Source organism: Colletotrichum orchidophilum, assembly GCF_001831195.1.
Source record: "Colletotrichum orchidophilum strain IMI 309357 chromosome Unknown Scaffold_195.1, whole genome shotgun sequence".
In the NCBI taxonomy this organism is placed as follows: Eukaryota; Fungi; Ascomycota; class Sordariomycetes; order Glomerellales; family Glomerellaceae; genus Colletotrichum; species Colletotrichum orchidophilum.
The window spans coordinates 18,507-33,700 of record NW_019173151.1 but is presented as its reverse complement, the minus strand read 5'-3'; the positions used below and the strand labels follow the sequence as shown (position 1 = coordinate 33,700).

Below are 15,194 nucleotides of genomic sequence, written 5' to 3'. Positions count from 1 at the left end.
AAACGGGCAAAGACTAAGGGCGCTGTGCCAGCAACACATTGTGTAACATGCAGACTACACGGTGACTCTTACCAGAGCGCTCTGGTACCAACGTCTCGGCTTGTGTCCATGCCAACATGAAGAGGGCCATCCTAGAGGGAGAAAGATGCATGGAAGCCTCAGAGAGGACTTGCCCCAACACCACTGTGAGAATTCAGTCGCAACCAAACATACCCACACATCCTTTTCTGAACCGAGGAGACCTCAAGTCATCACCATAGTCAAACAAGTCATATCAGCAGTCACTCGGGAGTGCTGCTCAACCCGAGAAGGCATACAATCAGCATCCGTCACCATCACACAGTTCACTAGAGGTCGATATGGCATGTCGACGGCAAGTAGTATTGCTCTAATCTTCCACACGTCCGTGTCGTTCATTCCCAAACATGTACAAGAAGCGTGCTTTTTCGCAGCCGAATCCACTTCCCTTCCCCGTCATCCAATTCCCCTCCTTCCGTTCTCCGGACATCAGTGACATGACAATAAGAAGCGAAATTACATGATTTGTAGGGCTCTCGGTGACATTGCAACGCGAGAAAGCTTCATGAGATGCGACAGTACGACGATTGTCTCCTAAGACAGACACTCTCGTAGCCAAAGACGTAGTAGGTAGGAAAGAAATAACATCTCAAAAAGAACATGTGTGGTATCTTTCCGGCAAAGCATGCTGCGGTGCGGTAAAGACGTGAGCAAAGCAGCTATATCGGTAACAAGAAAAAAAAAAACTAGCTGTAGATCAGGGGGTATGAGGTTTGGCAAAGATGAGCCCGTGCCAGGTAACGACCGTAAGAAGATGTTTTCCAAGGAACCAATACGCCGCCGCCTGGTCGTTTTCAGGCAGTCCAAGTGTTCCCATAAAGTCAGAGGAAAGTATGGCACAATGAGGAGATCCATTCAAGCCTCCTCCATTATGCCGCCCTCCCCGCCACCCTCCTCGCGCCACTCACGGCTCTTGCTAGTCAGCTTCTTGACACCCGCAACGCGACCAGACCAAAGGGACTCAATTGGCGTGCGGAAGGTAAAGGCTCGCTGGGAGCTGATGACTCCGATTGCCTGGAGCACAGCTTTGCGGCTGTCGCGGCCAAAGACAGCAGGGTGGCTGATCCATTCGAGACTGCTCTCGAGCTCGTGGTCCAGAGCGGCAACGGTGTTGGCATCGATACCGGCACCCAGACCGAGACCATCGTTGGACCGACTGCGCCCAATCCCAGCGGCCTGGTAGCCGTTGACGCCGGAGGAGTTGGCCGATTGCGTAGGAGATGGTGTTTGTTTTCTGTCGGGAGTGATGGAGGGTGAGCCGTCGTTCCCCAGGTGCGGGGTGGAAGGGAGGGATCTGGTTGGCGGTGCTGTCGGCGGAGGAATCGGAGGGAGACCACCTTTTCCAAGACCCTTCAAAATAGATCGCGTCTCGTTGAGTAGGGTGTGCGCTCGGTCATGCTGGCCGCGCGACACGAGGGTCAAGGCGCGAGTGAGCATGTCTGATGTCAGCAGCTCCATGCGCCGCTGGACAATGTGCGGGTGAGGGGGAATCGGGGGCGATCCTGCCCACGAGTTGGAGTTCTTGTTCTTCGCCAGGGCCGGGAGCATAGTGATGGCGAGCAGAGAAGGGCGGGGAAGATGGGACAGCGTGCCATCCCGGAGGATGTCTCCCCACGTGAGATCCGCCTGGATTAGAGGAACCTCTTCCACAGACGTCACCCGCTGGTCGTCGCCGTCGCCAGCTCCGCCGAGCGCCTCCAGGCCAGAGACGATGTTGTCCCAAGGGTCCTGAGGCAGTTGTTCCTGGGATGTGTTATCCGGCACGATGACAAGCTGCACCAGCACGTCGCGCTTGTCGCCAAATCTAAGATCGCCGAGGGACGCCTCAGCATCGCGACCCGTGGCGCGCTTGGTAATCTGCAAGGCACCGCTGATCTTGTGGAACTTGGCTGGAGATCCTTCGGGCAGCTTCAGCTTGAGCTTCACATTTTGGTGAGAGAGCGTCTGCATGGCGCCGAGGCAGCCGGCGAGGCACTCGCGAAGCATCATCCAGTCCTTGACGTAGGTGTAGGACGCCTTGGTGCGCGTAGAAAGCTCAATCATGGTGTCGGGCTTGTGAGTCATGCCGAGGCCGAAAGAGTGAATGGTGATCTTGGCTGCTTCGGCTCTCGACACCACAAAGTCGACGCTATCGGCATCCAACGTGGACGCGTCGCTGATGAGCATAATGGTGGCGATCGGGTTGTTGTACTTGCGCTGCATGAGCAAGTCCATGGCGACATTCGCGCCCTCAACCACGTCGGCGCGGTGACTTTTTTGTCCAACCGGCTTAATGGAGCCCAGGACATTGCCCCAGCCGGGCCATGCCTTGGTGGTCATGCCCACAATGGGCACGCCGCCGCCGCCCGATCCAAAGGTGACTAGACCCATCCTATCTCTCTCACCAAGTGTGTTGACCATGAACTTGAGGGCATCGCGAACAAGGTTGATCTTGACGCCTTGCATCGACGATGAGATGGGTACAACCACGACCACATCGATGGGTACGTGGATTGAAGCCGGCATTGTCGGGCTTCTCTGGAAGTTGGTGTACTCGGTGGGCGCCGTTGTGACGGACTTGGGGCCACCCCACGACGAGGCAATCGACGATACCCTCTGTTGTCGCGATCCACGCTGCCAGTCATCCTCGTCCGTCTCGGAAAAATCTCCTCGGTCGTACTCCGGGCTGCGGACCGGCGAGGTCTCGACGGCGTTCAGGTCAAGTAGCGCTTGATGCCACAGCTTGAGCTGATTGCGGTTCTCGAATCGCAAGTGGAACTGAGGGAGCTCCGCGACAGAAAGGTTGAGCGTGAGTATATTCTCATCGACTGCCGACTGGTTAGCGTCAAAATTGCAACGGAATGAGGGGAATTGGCTCACTGTTGCCCGTTTCCGAGACCTCGTTGAGATGTTTCTTGATAAGAATTGATCCTTTTAGTGTGCAGCGGGTGGTCTTCTTGGGCATGCCGTTCTCGTCCCACTGCCCCGCCAGGGCAACCTTCTTCTCCTTTACGCAGATCAACATTTCAGCGAACAGGAAGCATTCCAGCTCCTGCCAGGATGCTTTATCCTTGCCGACGCGTAGCGTGCCATATAGGCGCAGTTTGCCGAATCTGGAGTGTGTCAGTCATGTCATTGGCCAGCAACATGTTGGGAATGTGCCAAAATCTCACCTGCTGAAATCGAGCCCATGCCAGTTGTCCACCCGACTTCTGAGATTCTCGGTTTGCTCCTCCAGAACTTCCCGAGATTCGTAGGGATAGAACCGAGGCGCACTTCGGGCCGGAGATGGCGGTCGCGCAAACGCCTCGTCGATTCGGGCATTCACGGCGGGCGGGCCAGGCGGGGCTGATCCAAGATCTTCGGGATCCGGCCGCCATTTGTTATCGGGCACTTCCACGGTAATGAGGCAGGTCAATGTCTGTTGCTGCCGAGACCTGTTGATGGTGGGGAACTCGGATCGAACTGTCACCGTCGGTGCTGGAATCGGATTCCTCGTAATCGCGCGAGGGCTGCCAGGTGTAGTCTCCATCGCCTGGACGTCATAATCGTGTCTGCGTGGCGGACCGCTCTGAGTCGTTTCTGGGTAGCCACCAGAAGACGCGACGCCAGTAGCCTCGCTATCGCTGCGAGCGTGCCTCGAAGGGCCATACCGCTCGGAAGTCGGTGGTTGGCTGCTCTCCCTGTCGCGTCCAGTGCTTCGGGGCACGCTATCACGAGTGTGGGTGCTGGGCATGTTTCGCTGGCTCGACTCGATGCTTGTTGGGCGCGGAGTGGGTGCTGGGTTGTCCCATGGCGTGGCCGTGGGCGTAGGTGTGTGATTTGACCTAGTGTCGGCGGATGAGACAGATCGAACGAGGTTGCTGATTTTTTCTGTAAAAAAAACAAAAATTAGCGGTGTCTCAGGCAAGCAAGACATGGTAGTGCGCTTACCAATATCTAAGACATTGCCGCCCCGGCTCGTGTCGAGATGCAGCGGCGCATCGCACGAGGGGCAGTATTGCGATTCAAATTCGCGAATAAACTCGTAGAAACATGCTTCGTGAGACACGTGCGAGCACGAGAATTGCAGAATGCGCTCTCCGCGCAGGGTGTGCTCCAAAGGCTCCTCGCATACTGCGCACTCGCTTCCTACAAAGGTGCGCTCTCTCCTATTGCGGCCGGCGCCGGATGCCATGTTATTAGATGAATAGCTGTCGCCTCTTCGGTGTGCGCTGTCTCCCGATCGGACTGATGAGTTGGAGCGCTGCCCTGTGCCGCGAGCTATTGAGACGTCTGTGTGTAGAATGGTCAACGAGGGGAGCCTTTTAAAGGGTTTGGACGTTACAAGCGAGCGCGGGACAGTTGACAGTCGCCGTGGTCGTTCGGACGGAAAGTCAATCCGCGACCTCGAGCAGTCATAGGACGGAGTCAAGGGGCCTACGTACTCTTCTCTGGAAAGGACGGCGCATCCGTCCAGGTATTATTTGTCCTCGACGTCGTGGCGGTACCAGGACGGTAGGGGTCTTGAATGGCCTTGGGGCTCACAAGACCGAGATCGAGAAGGTGGTTAACCTGGCTGTCTTTGGTGCTTGAAGATCCAAAGCCGAACCCTTTTGAACCCTTCCGAGACCGACTGAACATTAGGAAAGCGCCGCGTCGAAGACTGCGCGTTTAGGTGAGGTCGGCAGCGGGGGGCAGTTGTGCCGGTAAAGGTTGAAGTGGTCGGCGGCTGGTTCGGATCGGAGTGCGCGAAACGTCAAATCGTGGAGCACCTCGTAATGTGAGAGAGGGCTGGACGTGAAGTATATTTTAAGAATTGGAAAGGCGATATCAGAATAGGGACGGTATAGCCGATGAGGATCTGGGATCCACCCGTGTGACTGGTAATGCCAACAGAAAAGCGAACAAGAAGGCAGAGGTCGATCCCGGGTATGTGGCTGTGGCGGGTTGTCACACAAGGGCCTGGGAAGCCTGGCAGGGTGTTTCAAATGGTTGTATCAACAATGCTGGGTCGGATGGAAAGCAGGCTGAACATGCATGATTGCAGGGTGTCGGAAAATGAGGGTGTGAGAGTTGGCGATGAGAGGGCGGATAAACTGCAATCCAGAGAACGGCGGGGGAAAAAAAAGAGTTCGAGGCCGTGGGAGTTCAGCAGGAATTGGGTTATTGGGCAGGCGCAGGCACAGGCGCAGGCTTGCGGCAGGTTCGCGCGTCCTCGCAAGTTCAAGGTTCGACAGGTGCCGGGTTTTTTTTAGGAGAAGGCGTGGCTCTCCTATCCTCTTTTTCGCAGGCTTCGTGGTGCGTGTGTTGTGCGGGATGGGATGATGCGTCGTCTTGTCTCGGTCGTAACAAGAATTAGTCGATTGGTGCTAGCCTACCCTTAGGTAAGATGAGAGAGCAAAGTAGCGTTTGGTCCACCCCTTGGTAGCGGTCTTTGATCTGCGCCGTTTGATTCAGGGCCGCAATTGGGAAAGATGGGTTTCCGCTTCCTCTCCGAGAACCAAGTCGACAAAGAAAGACGGTGGACGGGAGTGGTTTGGGTTTGTCTTGTCGGGAGCGCCCGACAGCACGGTATACGGCGTCTGGCAACGAGGGCGGAAAATGGGGAATGGACGAGGTATATACCTTCGCAGTCGCAATCAGTCGAGAGAGTGTGTGTTCAAGGTATGTGTGTGCAAGACGTGACTGACGGGGAGGAAGAGGGACGTGGAAGGGGAGAAGAGAGAGAAAGCAGCAGAGAGGCGTCGTGCTGGTGGGGACCTCTGCACGGTTTGCCTTTTCTTTGTTCGGTTAAACCCAGACCTGGTGCCTGTACCATTCCCAGAGGGCCGCCCAAGATTGAGGGCGGAGGGGAGGGGAGGAGGTCCAGGGCTGGCAGCAAGAGAGAGCTCACACATGCGGTGCAGTGCGCTGTGCCATGTCATGGAGGCACGGTACCTAGCGTGTGGACTTGCAGATGGATGGGTGGGATGCTTGTCCTGGTTCGAGGTCGACGGCTTTTCTCAGGCACAAGGTCCGTGATGTGTCTACTCAAGGAACTTTGTAATAAGATCAGGGTAAACTACTTGAGGACGGCGCGATGGTACATTGAGGAGCAGGGTTCCTGGGGCTAACAATTCGGCCTAGGTACCTTGGGACTAGGTAGCTACGGCTGGGCCCCCCTTGTCGCTATTTACTCTCTTTTCCGACTCCTATCCCAACGTGTGAAAAGCCCCTGGGAACCGAATATTGGGGGAAAAGCTGGAATGTGCCTAATTCGCACTTCTAGAAAGGCCAAGTCATCGGGCTTGTTTGTTTGCTCGGCAGAACAGAAGCGGGAGATGTGGTGGGGAGGCATGCCGGCGCTGCGCAAAACATGCAGGTAGAGACCAGACGGCCAGCTCAGACCTCAGACCGTGTGAAGGCGATGCCGCGATGGCGGGTTTGCCTGTGCCGTGTAGGACGAACGCGCGGGCTTTTCGAGCGAGGTACAGCGTACGCCCAGACGACGACGGCCTTGCGCATGAGAATAGACTTTCGAGACTGTCGTGGTCGTGGGGCCGACGCCGTACGTAGGTTGCTGAAGCTCAAGTTCGGATGGAGCTCGACTTCCAGTCGTCACTGGGCCGGCATCCCATTGCTTTCGTACGAGAACGGATACACTGCAGATACCCAGATCCGTCGAGACGGTCGTGGTGGTTCCAGGGGGCGATGACCGATCCAGTCCAATCTGCACAAGGCAGACAGATGATGTCCGTCACGGAGAATTAAAAAAAAAGGAGGCGTTGGCCAATTGTGGTGACTTATCAAAGACTAGCGAATGCCAGGCCGAGTACGGATATTGGTAGCGTACTGGCTTGGGCGGCAAACGGCATCGCAAGCGAGTATCGATCTCGGTACCAATTAAACACGTCAAAGGGGTCAATAGATATATGTCATGAGTAAACGGTCAGGGCATTGATGAAGACAGTCCCGCCCAAGGACATTCATTAGATTTTCATCTGGCCAACCTCGTCTCCCACAATGCTCCTGCACCGTCATCATCATTTTCGCTCCATTGCACGTCAGCCTCTTTCTGTTCTTCTTTTTTGGATGCGGCCTGTCAAGTTCATTTCTGGTTATCAACCGTGTCAACCCTGCAGAGAGAATGAGAGAGAGAGTTTTGCGAGAGATCCGTGCGCAATAATACTATCAGACCCCAGGTTGAATGCGAAAATCTACCCCGTGTTCCCATTGGTACACTGCGCTAGGTGCGGTATGCACATGGTATCCTCGCCGTGTTGCAGTTGTACACAACCCTGCGCGGGTTTTTCGTCGAGCTGTGCAGCATACAGTGGTAACTGTGCTGTGGATTGCGTCTCTGATGGGTGCCGGTACCACAGCTTGAGTCACCTTGGTCCAACCCAAGGGTTTCTTGACTGCGTGGTGTGCGTGGGTGATGAACGCAAGGGCCTGTTTATTGCCTTGCTTGTCGACGATTTGCCCCTCCATGGCTAAGCCTACCTTTTTGCAAGGGGTGTCGTTGGGTGCCGGGTCTTGTTTGTGGGTGAGGTGAGGTTTGCAACGATCTTTTTACCACTGTGAGCAATCCATGGCGCGTGTGTTTCCCACTGCCATGCCCAGTCTTGAACCCCAGCCAGGCCACTCTCTCGGGCCAGCCTTCCATTTACTGGTACCTACAACATCCAAGCGAGGCACCTCTCCACATTGCAACGACCATTTGCTCGAAACCTCTTTCCGATATCCCTCGCAGTTTGGGCCGGGCCGAGCTGTTCCTGCTCTCGACCTTTGTTCCTGCTCCTACGGGAAGGATGTGCTGCTCATGGCCTCCTCCTCATCCACCATCGCTCGATCAGACCAGAGAGCTGATCCTGCCCCGCCAGGTACCTGCCTCTGCAGGCCTTCCTCTGCGTGTGATCATGTACCCGCGACTCAATCGCCTCCACCGGCCAGGGCTTTGGGCCACCGGATGGTAGGTTCGAATTTCCACGCCTGCCGTTCTTAGCCAGTCGCACAGCTCCGGAAGGACCAGGGAGCCCCCGAACCGGCGTCTTTCCACAACCCCTTCCCTGCCGACCCGCCCCGCCGATGGACAGAATACGTACACTAGTATGGTGTTCTTCCTGCCCCTGTCCACGGTTTCTTCCTTGAACCCAGCAGGTGGGGCTCCCTAAATGGAAGGAAACGGCCGTCTGGGTCCCTCTCAAACTCTCGGTGCTCTTTTTCGTTCTTCCCTTTTGGACCCTGGCACATGCCACCACCGATGTCCTTTTGCCACATCCTAATCCATCCACCATTCATGGCTGGACCTATCCTTCCGTCCTGGATTGGGGTTGACCAGAATGAAGCCGTCGATACTTGGAAATCCGGGACACCGCTTCTTAAAGTTCGGACACTCCAGAGCCCCTCTCCTCCCTCACCCCCACCCCCTCTCTCTCATTCTGTTGCACATGACAAGGGATCCCACTGCGTTGCCACGCTATTCTTGTCCACGACCTTGGCCAAATGTCGACAAGTTTGCCTCATGCCGCGAGCCGACGACAAACACCCACCACCAAGGAATCCAATCACTCATTGTCCACGAGACTACATTGCGCCGGAATGCTTGCATTGACCGCCGCCAACTTGACCTTCTGCCACCATCCGCCTCGAACGAGATGGGCCCAATCGCCTCGGTCCAGGAACCATCCTTGTCAGCCAGCTGGATATCATCCCGGATGGCTCCCGTCCATCCAACCCAGCCAGCACATCCCTAGCCGCCTATTGGAGGCCCCTCACCTACGCCTACCTCGACACACCTCACTTTTCTAGTGACGATGTGCTGCTCAACGCCTTTCAGTGCAGTAAAGCACTAGATCGCAAACCACAGAAGAGGGTGTCGAGGATGGAAGCGTGCCGTGTTTGTCGCCTAGTCCTCATCGACACGCAGGATGCGATACACGCCGCATGTCCCTGCTTCCTGTGAATACACGCCGTAGAATCCGACAGAGTCTAGCACAACCTGGGGCAGTAAGATGGCCACAGACATGACTTAATCAGGGTCATCTCGTTTCTCATGCGAATGGGACACTTTGGCCTTCATACTTTGTAAAGACTATGGGAATGGCACGATTGGCAAGGGGAACACCGGGGTCGACCGCCCGCTCTACGCTACCCAGGTCCTTCCATGCCACGTGCCGTGGCCGGAGCCGAAATCTCACTGAAGAAGCCAAAAGCTAGTATGCCAATGACAAACCCGGTCTCGCTCAAACCTTCTTCTGCCTGCTCTTACCCTGCACCTAGGTAAGGGAGGCTACTCGTTCAAGTGAGCATCGGCTCAATCGTAAGTGGTTGTTATTTGACAGTTTGACGGTGCAAACCCTGGCGTCAAGACTACTATGGATGGACATGGGGTCCAAGGTGGCATCAAGGGATCGCCCACTACCGAACCGTCCTTGGTATCCGCGACAGACGCGATGCTTGTCGGAACAACTTGCGGGAGACAGAGGACGCCAGCCAACCTCTGCGCCGCAACATGAGGCGGGGCGATAATCCGTTGCCCGTTTCTCACGGCACATCTCTCCGTCCCGAAGGAGCCTGCGACCTGTCTATATCGGTGCCAACCCTCCAAGATCAGCCACTTCCCAGCCAACGAGGACGAGATCACACATCCATACAGAAGATGCCGGCTGGAGGAGAACCACACCACCAGACGACACTCAGTGGCTTTCCTCCGAGGGCCAGGCTGTTTCCAGAAGCCCAACTAGCCTGCCTAGAACATTTGAAACTAAGGCGCCGTTGCTGCACGAGTGGCGCTAGGCCTGCAGCGCCTCTGCGCCCGAAGGATCTTGTTATCCCAGTTGAGGGATGCACAATGCAGAGACAGAAGATCCGGCGTTCCAGTCGACTGACTAGGCCTACGGGTGGGAGGAGCGTCGGCGAAACGGGCAGCCGTTGAACGCCCTCGAATCAACCACTTTGCAAGAGCCAACAGCCAGCTAGCAGGGGCACTGCTTTTCTTCTTCGGCTACTGCCTTTTTAGCCTCTTGTCGGCGTCTGCCAATACGGTCAGAAACTGCTGCGCAACCGTCGGGACAAGACGGTCTGCCGTTACAGGACCGACGCACAATAAAGGGGATGCTCAATTAGCTCGTGGGGACGGATATGTGCATCAAATTCCCCGTCGGCGAGGGACCACCGCCCTGCCTTGCCCAGATTCTTGCTGTTGTTACCAACATGTGGGCCTACGTGGGGACCCGCTGAGCCGACCCGAGTCGCACGAAATCTTCCTTGGCCGTCGATTTGATTACGCACGAAAAGACAGTAGTGCTTCTGTCGCACAGTTGCATCTGTGAAATGGCATTCCTACTCTCACCAGCTGGGGCTGTTCACATCTACCACAATTATCCACGGCCTTGAAGAGGAGGGCAGAGAAGACAAATCCATGGGAGCATTCACCATGTCGAATTACCAGGGAGTTGGTCTTTGAAGTTACATCACTGGCAGAACAGGGGAACGAAGGTCCATCACGCACTTCCAACCGAAGCCTTTTGCTGGCAGAGTCCTCCTTGCATCGATAGGAGGATGATCCTTGTGGCCCGGTTCATTGCACCAAACGGGAGCCGGATCGGAAATTGTCCAAAGACGAGCGGAGTCGTGACCGCCGCCGAATCTACAAGCCAGCTCACAACGACAACCCTTTGAGGATCCCGCCTAGCTGGCTCGGCCCTGCCTCTGCAAATGTTGAATCGCGGACTGGTACGGATCTAGCTAGCGACGACCTATCTTGGCCAGGCACAGCCACGCTATAGATTGCATCGCGAGCTTCCACATTGCAGAGGCAAATGATATTCGAGGGCGGACAGCGTCAACGGCCTCGCTCCCCCATGGCCAAAGCTCAGCAAGATGCGCGCTGGTCGCCGTGATCGTTGGGCAGCGTCAAGTCGATCAGCACCCCGAAAAGAAAAGGGATACGTAACGATATCAAAGTTTCATCATGGTTCGCCGCCGCCGGTCTTGCAGCGTTGCGGACACCCATCCCAATTCGGCACACAAGACCGATTAGGAAGAAGGTGGCTGCGAGCTCCGTGATTTGTCGTCGACTACGCTTCCTTTTTCTCTATCACCATGTGTCAACCGCTCATCCATCTCCCTACCCATCGGACAAGTTTCTCGATGCCCTGCCACCTCAGCGCATCACTATCGAGAGCTAGATCGGGCCCCTGTCTTGCCGTGAGGCAGCCGGGCGTGCCGCCAGACCCATTCGCCCGGAAGACCAACGTCCACTTTCAGGGCGTATGAACGGCTCGGCTACTATTCCAGCGTCCCGTTCAAGACTCCCGCCACGGTGCGTTTCGTTCACACAGAGTGGCGGGACGGTGCATTCGGGCCAGGGTGCAACCCCTGGTGTGTCTCACTCACGCAAAGAATTGAAGATATCCCCAGGCCTGGCGACGTGATTGCTCAGTCCAGAGATGATTGACATGAGCTGCGCGGCGAGTGCTTAGCCAGCTCCAATTTTACCCCCTGCGCCACGTGTGGTCTGGTGGAAATGTCGTCTCTGGGCGTTTTATAAAGGCATCGCTAAGAGCGCAGGCGATATCCGCCCCAAGTCTCGCCAAAAGGGCGGTGACTGCCAGGTATTGTGATTGTCGTTGAACGTTGCAATTCTTGGGGCGTGCGGCGACTGATTTTACACCGTGTCAAGCCTGCAGATCACAACCCAACGCAGCCGAGCTGCAGTTCCAACTCTTCGGCCTGCATGTTGTAGACCGTCTCGCACGGGCCCTTTTAGTAGGTGTGGCCATGCTGCCCCTTTGCAGCGAGAGTGACAGGCGACTACACTCAAGATCAGTCTCGACTTTGCCAGCTCAAGTCGAGAGATGGCTTTGGTTGGACTGCCAGCTGTACCAAGTGCCCAGTCTCCACCATGCAGGACCGACTTGCTAGACTGTCGGCGGATGCCGAGATGCTGAGATGCGCAAGACGTCGCCTCTGAGAGGTACCCCGGGAGATGTATTGGCGTGCAGAAGATGTGATGGAAAAACTGGAGCTTGAATTGCCATGTTTTGGGACCGAGCCAAGACTGATTCACGTCTCACCATTCCTGCGACTCGTCTCCGCGCCGCAAGCCCCGAACATGCTTCGCGAACGCCAGTCGACTTCTAGAGCTTATCAGACCTTCAGGTCGGCTTGAAATGACATCTTGCCAGGCGCAGCAGACGGTCCAGAAAGCGCTAGCGCCGGGCTCTAGAAGCCAGGCCGATCCTGAGATGCGAAATGCCAACATGCTTGCGACACATCATCGGGTCAGGACAGTCTATGAAAGCCAGACGGACCAGGCATCCTCAACCGTGGTCTTGGGAATTCTGCTTAGCCTCAAACACTCATGCCCAAGGTGGGCAGGCCGGGGTTAGCTCGTATGCCCAGCTGCTGTTTAATCAAGTGGCTTCACAACGTCGAGCGATGGCGTTATCAACGTTGCCTCCAACACGAGAAGTTCGTGTGGCTAGTCGACTAGCTCACTGGCTTCAACAGCGCAACGCAGTCTGTATGGCTGTCGGTACGCCGTCGAGCGTCAAGCTATCCGACTACTGCCCCTCGTCACCGGTCCGTCGTTGACGGGGCGTGCGTTGGTGATGCCGATCATCGTCAGTCAGGTTCGATAGTTCTAGAAGGACGCCAACTACCGCTTAGCGTTGTCATGTTCGCAGCCACGCGTCGTCACCAACGGCTCGCGACCTCAATTAACATTTGGCCTAGTCTGCACATGGTTCTTGGTGCTTCCACGGCCGTTGAGTCAGTCTTGCAACTTGCGCTGCGGGTGTCGATGAAACGGGTAATTGAGCGTCTTCATGCTGCGTCTGTTCATCCACAAGTCGGATCCGAAAAGGCTCAACCGGCAGAATCGACCACATATCAGTGCAGAGTCGGGACGAAGCGGGCTCATGCAACCACGGCGTGCAATTATCCGTGGAACAAGTCTTGTTGGCTGACTCGGCCATCCACCACCCACCAAGGCCAAGCTTCTCGGAAAAGCCGAGCAGCCAAAAAAGACGTCTCCCATCCGTTTGAGCAAGGCAGATGAGCTGAGGACACAGCAGGCATTCCGGGAGCGATATGTGGAATCGACCCAAGCCGATCTCCGTCCAACCTTGATGCGAAGAGCCCGGGCCTGCAGATGCGCGGCTTCATCTTCTGCGCCTCGCCTTGGTCTGGTGACGGTGAGGGCCCGGCGAAACATGTCGTTCATTCCAAATCGACGACCCGGCCAGGGCTCACCCAGTCCAGCGTTGGATCTTGATCGCGTCCCACACAATTGGAGTGTTTCACACTTAGTTCCAAACATGCCCAAGACGGCCCATCCTGGTGTCGGGGAAACCACTCCTCAGACGAATCCCCAGCGCAGATCCATCATCCGCGCCGAGCTTCTGTCTTGAGACGCTTCCTCAGGGTCATCTCGTCTTTACGGTTCGTCAAAGGGCGGGGAACGCAAGCATGGTCGATGGTTGAGGTATCCCATAGTGCTGCGCGCATTTGGGAGATCCGCTGTCGCTGTGTATGGCAAGGCGCCTCTTGGATCAGACGACATGCTGATCAGGTAACCTTGTCGCACAGACAGGCGGCTGCTTCTGGCCGCCCGCGCAGCCCGCTGTACGGTTTCTGTCAAACTTGTCAAAACCGAGCTCACAGACACGAGCAGGGCGCCTCAAGCGGCAGTGCCTCTTATCGCGGCGGTCAAAGCCGCGAATTTTATTCCCACATGGGACGGATACAAAGGTGAATAACGTCCTCTTTTTCCGTTTCAAAAGTCTGTGCGCACTTGCTGTCTAGTATCCAAGAAGGCAACCGATGTCACCGTACGGTAAGCATGCGAAAAGAGAAGAGGAAACGAGGGCAGCGACAGCGTCGACGCCTCGGAAGCGTTTGGATGGGTGTTATCAGAGGACCATGAAGACCCAGTCCTGTTGCAACAACCTCCCCCGCCTACCGCAGGATGAGTCTCCACCTATTTGTCGCCGTGACCCGGCTTCGGCGTCGACAAGTCGGACCAGGGCTGAATGTCCCTCTTGTGCAGATGCGTCGCTTGTGGGGAGCCATCTTCGACTCGCGTCCAAGGAACGCAGATCTACCAGAGCCTCGAGATGTCGGCCAGGACCAAAAAGTCTCTCCGGCCTCCGGGCGTCTGGGGATGGCAAACGCGCTTGTCTCGTATGACGAGACATGTTTTGTCCTTGGTTCTTGGTTCCGATGGGTGAGGGGGGTCGTCACGAGCCCACCCTGCTCCGCTCTGGAAGTCATGTTGGCGGTGGTGCGGTTCCTGCAGCATCATGACTCTCTTCCCAGGCCGACTTGAGCGTGTGGGAGGGCCGGATTCGGGTGTGCGAGCGCTGAGGTGAGAACATGCGTCGGCCCCTTCCGCAATGCTTAACCTGGAAAGCAAGGTGGTGTGGAGCAGCTCGTCTCCACTCAGCCAATCATGCGTCTCATTTCATGCTGCTACCTGGGAGTTGACTGGTCATAGGTATCAAAGAGCCCATACCAGACATCCTAATAGGACCGCTGGCGCAACGGTAGCGCGTTCGACTCCAGCGATGGTATCGAAAGGTTATCCGTTCAAATCGGGTGTGGTTCAATGCCTCACGCATTCCTTTTGCACCGTCTGGTGATCTGGCGATGTTGGTGTGGTGTTTTGGTGTTTTGATGATGAGCTCTAAGTTTTGTTGACTTCTTGGCAGTCATGCATACCACGCCGGCACCTGGGACATTTCCCATCTTGTCTGTGCATCGTCATAGTATTCTGTATAAGTGTCGCTCCAACACCACCCACCCTTAGCGTGTAGTGTGAATGTCTAGTGTAAGGTGCAAATGAACACCTCAGTACTCACGTGGGAAAGTGGATGTCGTGTCTTCTCAGATGAGATTCGTGGACAGTCTTGTGTGTTTTCCTACGCCATGGCCTCCCCTGAGGCAGGACGTTGCGTTGCAGTCTCTCGACTGGCAAGACGAGTTTTGATGGTGTCCAGGAACAAAGACGGGCATGGTCCAGGAATGATCTGCTTGCATGGTAGAAACCATTGGTGTCTTCGAGTTCTACTCACGTAGCTTTTATATTACCTTCGTCATCCACACCTCATTTCCTCAGTACGTCGATTGAGTTCCACGTAGAGGTAGTGAAACCTTGCATCCCAACACTG

General features: G+C 55.9%; 1 protein-coding gene across 1 annotated transcript; it reads right to left on the bottom strand.

Annotated features, from left to right (window-relative positions):
• Positions 1 to 933: 933 nt before the first annotated feature.
• On the bottom strand, positions 934 to 4,680 carry CORC01_13487 (von Willebrand factor type A domain-containing protein; the record flags this gene model as incomplete). Its single annotated transcript, XM_022625104.1, has 5 exons — positions 934 to 2,885; positions 2,938 to 3,170; positions 3,231 to 3,930; positions 3,991 to 4,320; positions 4,485 to 4,680. 5 exons carry the CDS (start codon positions 4,678 to 4,680, stop codon positions 934 to 936), a joined length of 3,411 nt encoding a protein of 1,136 aa, XP_022468383.1.
• Positions 4,681 to 15,194: the final 10,514 nt, after the last annotated feature.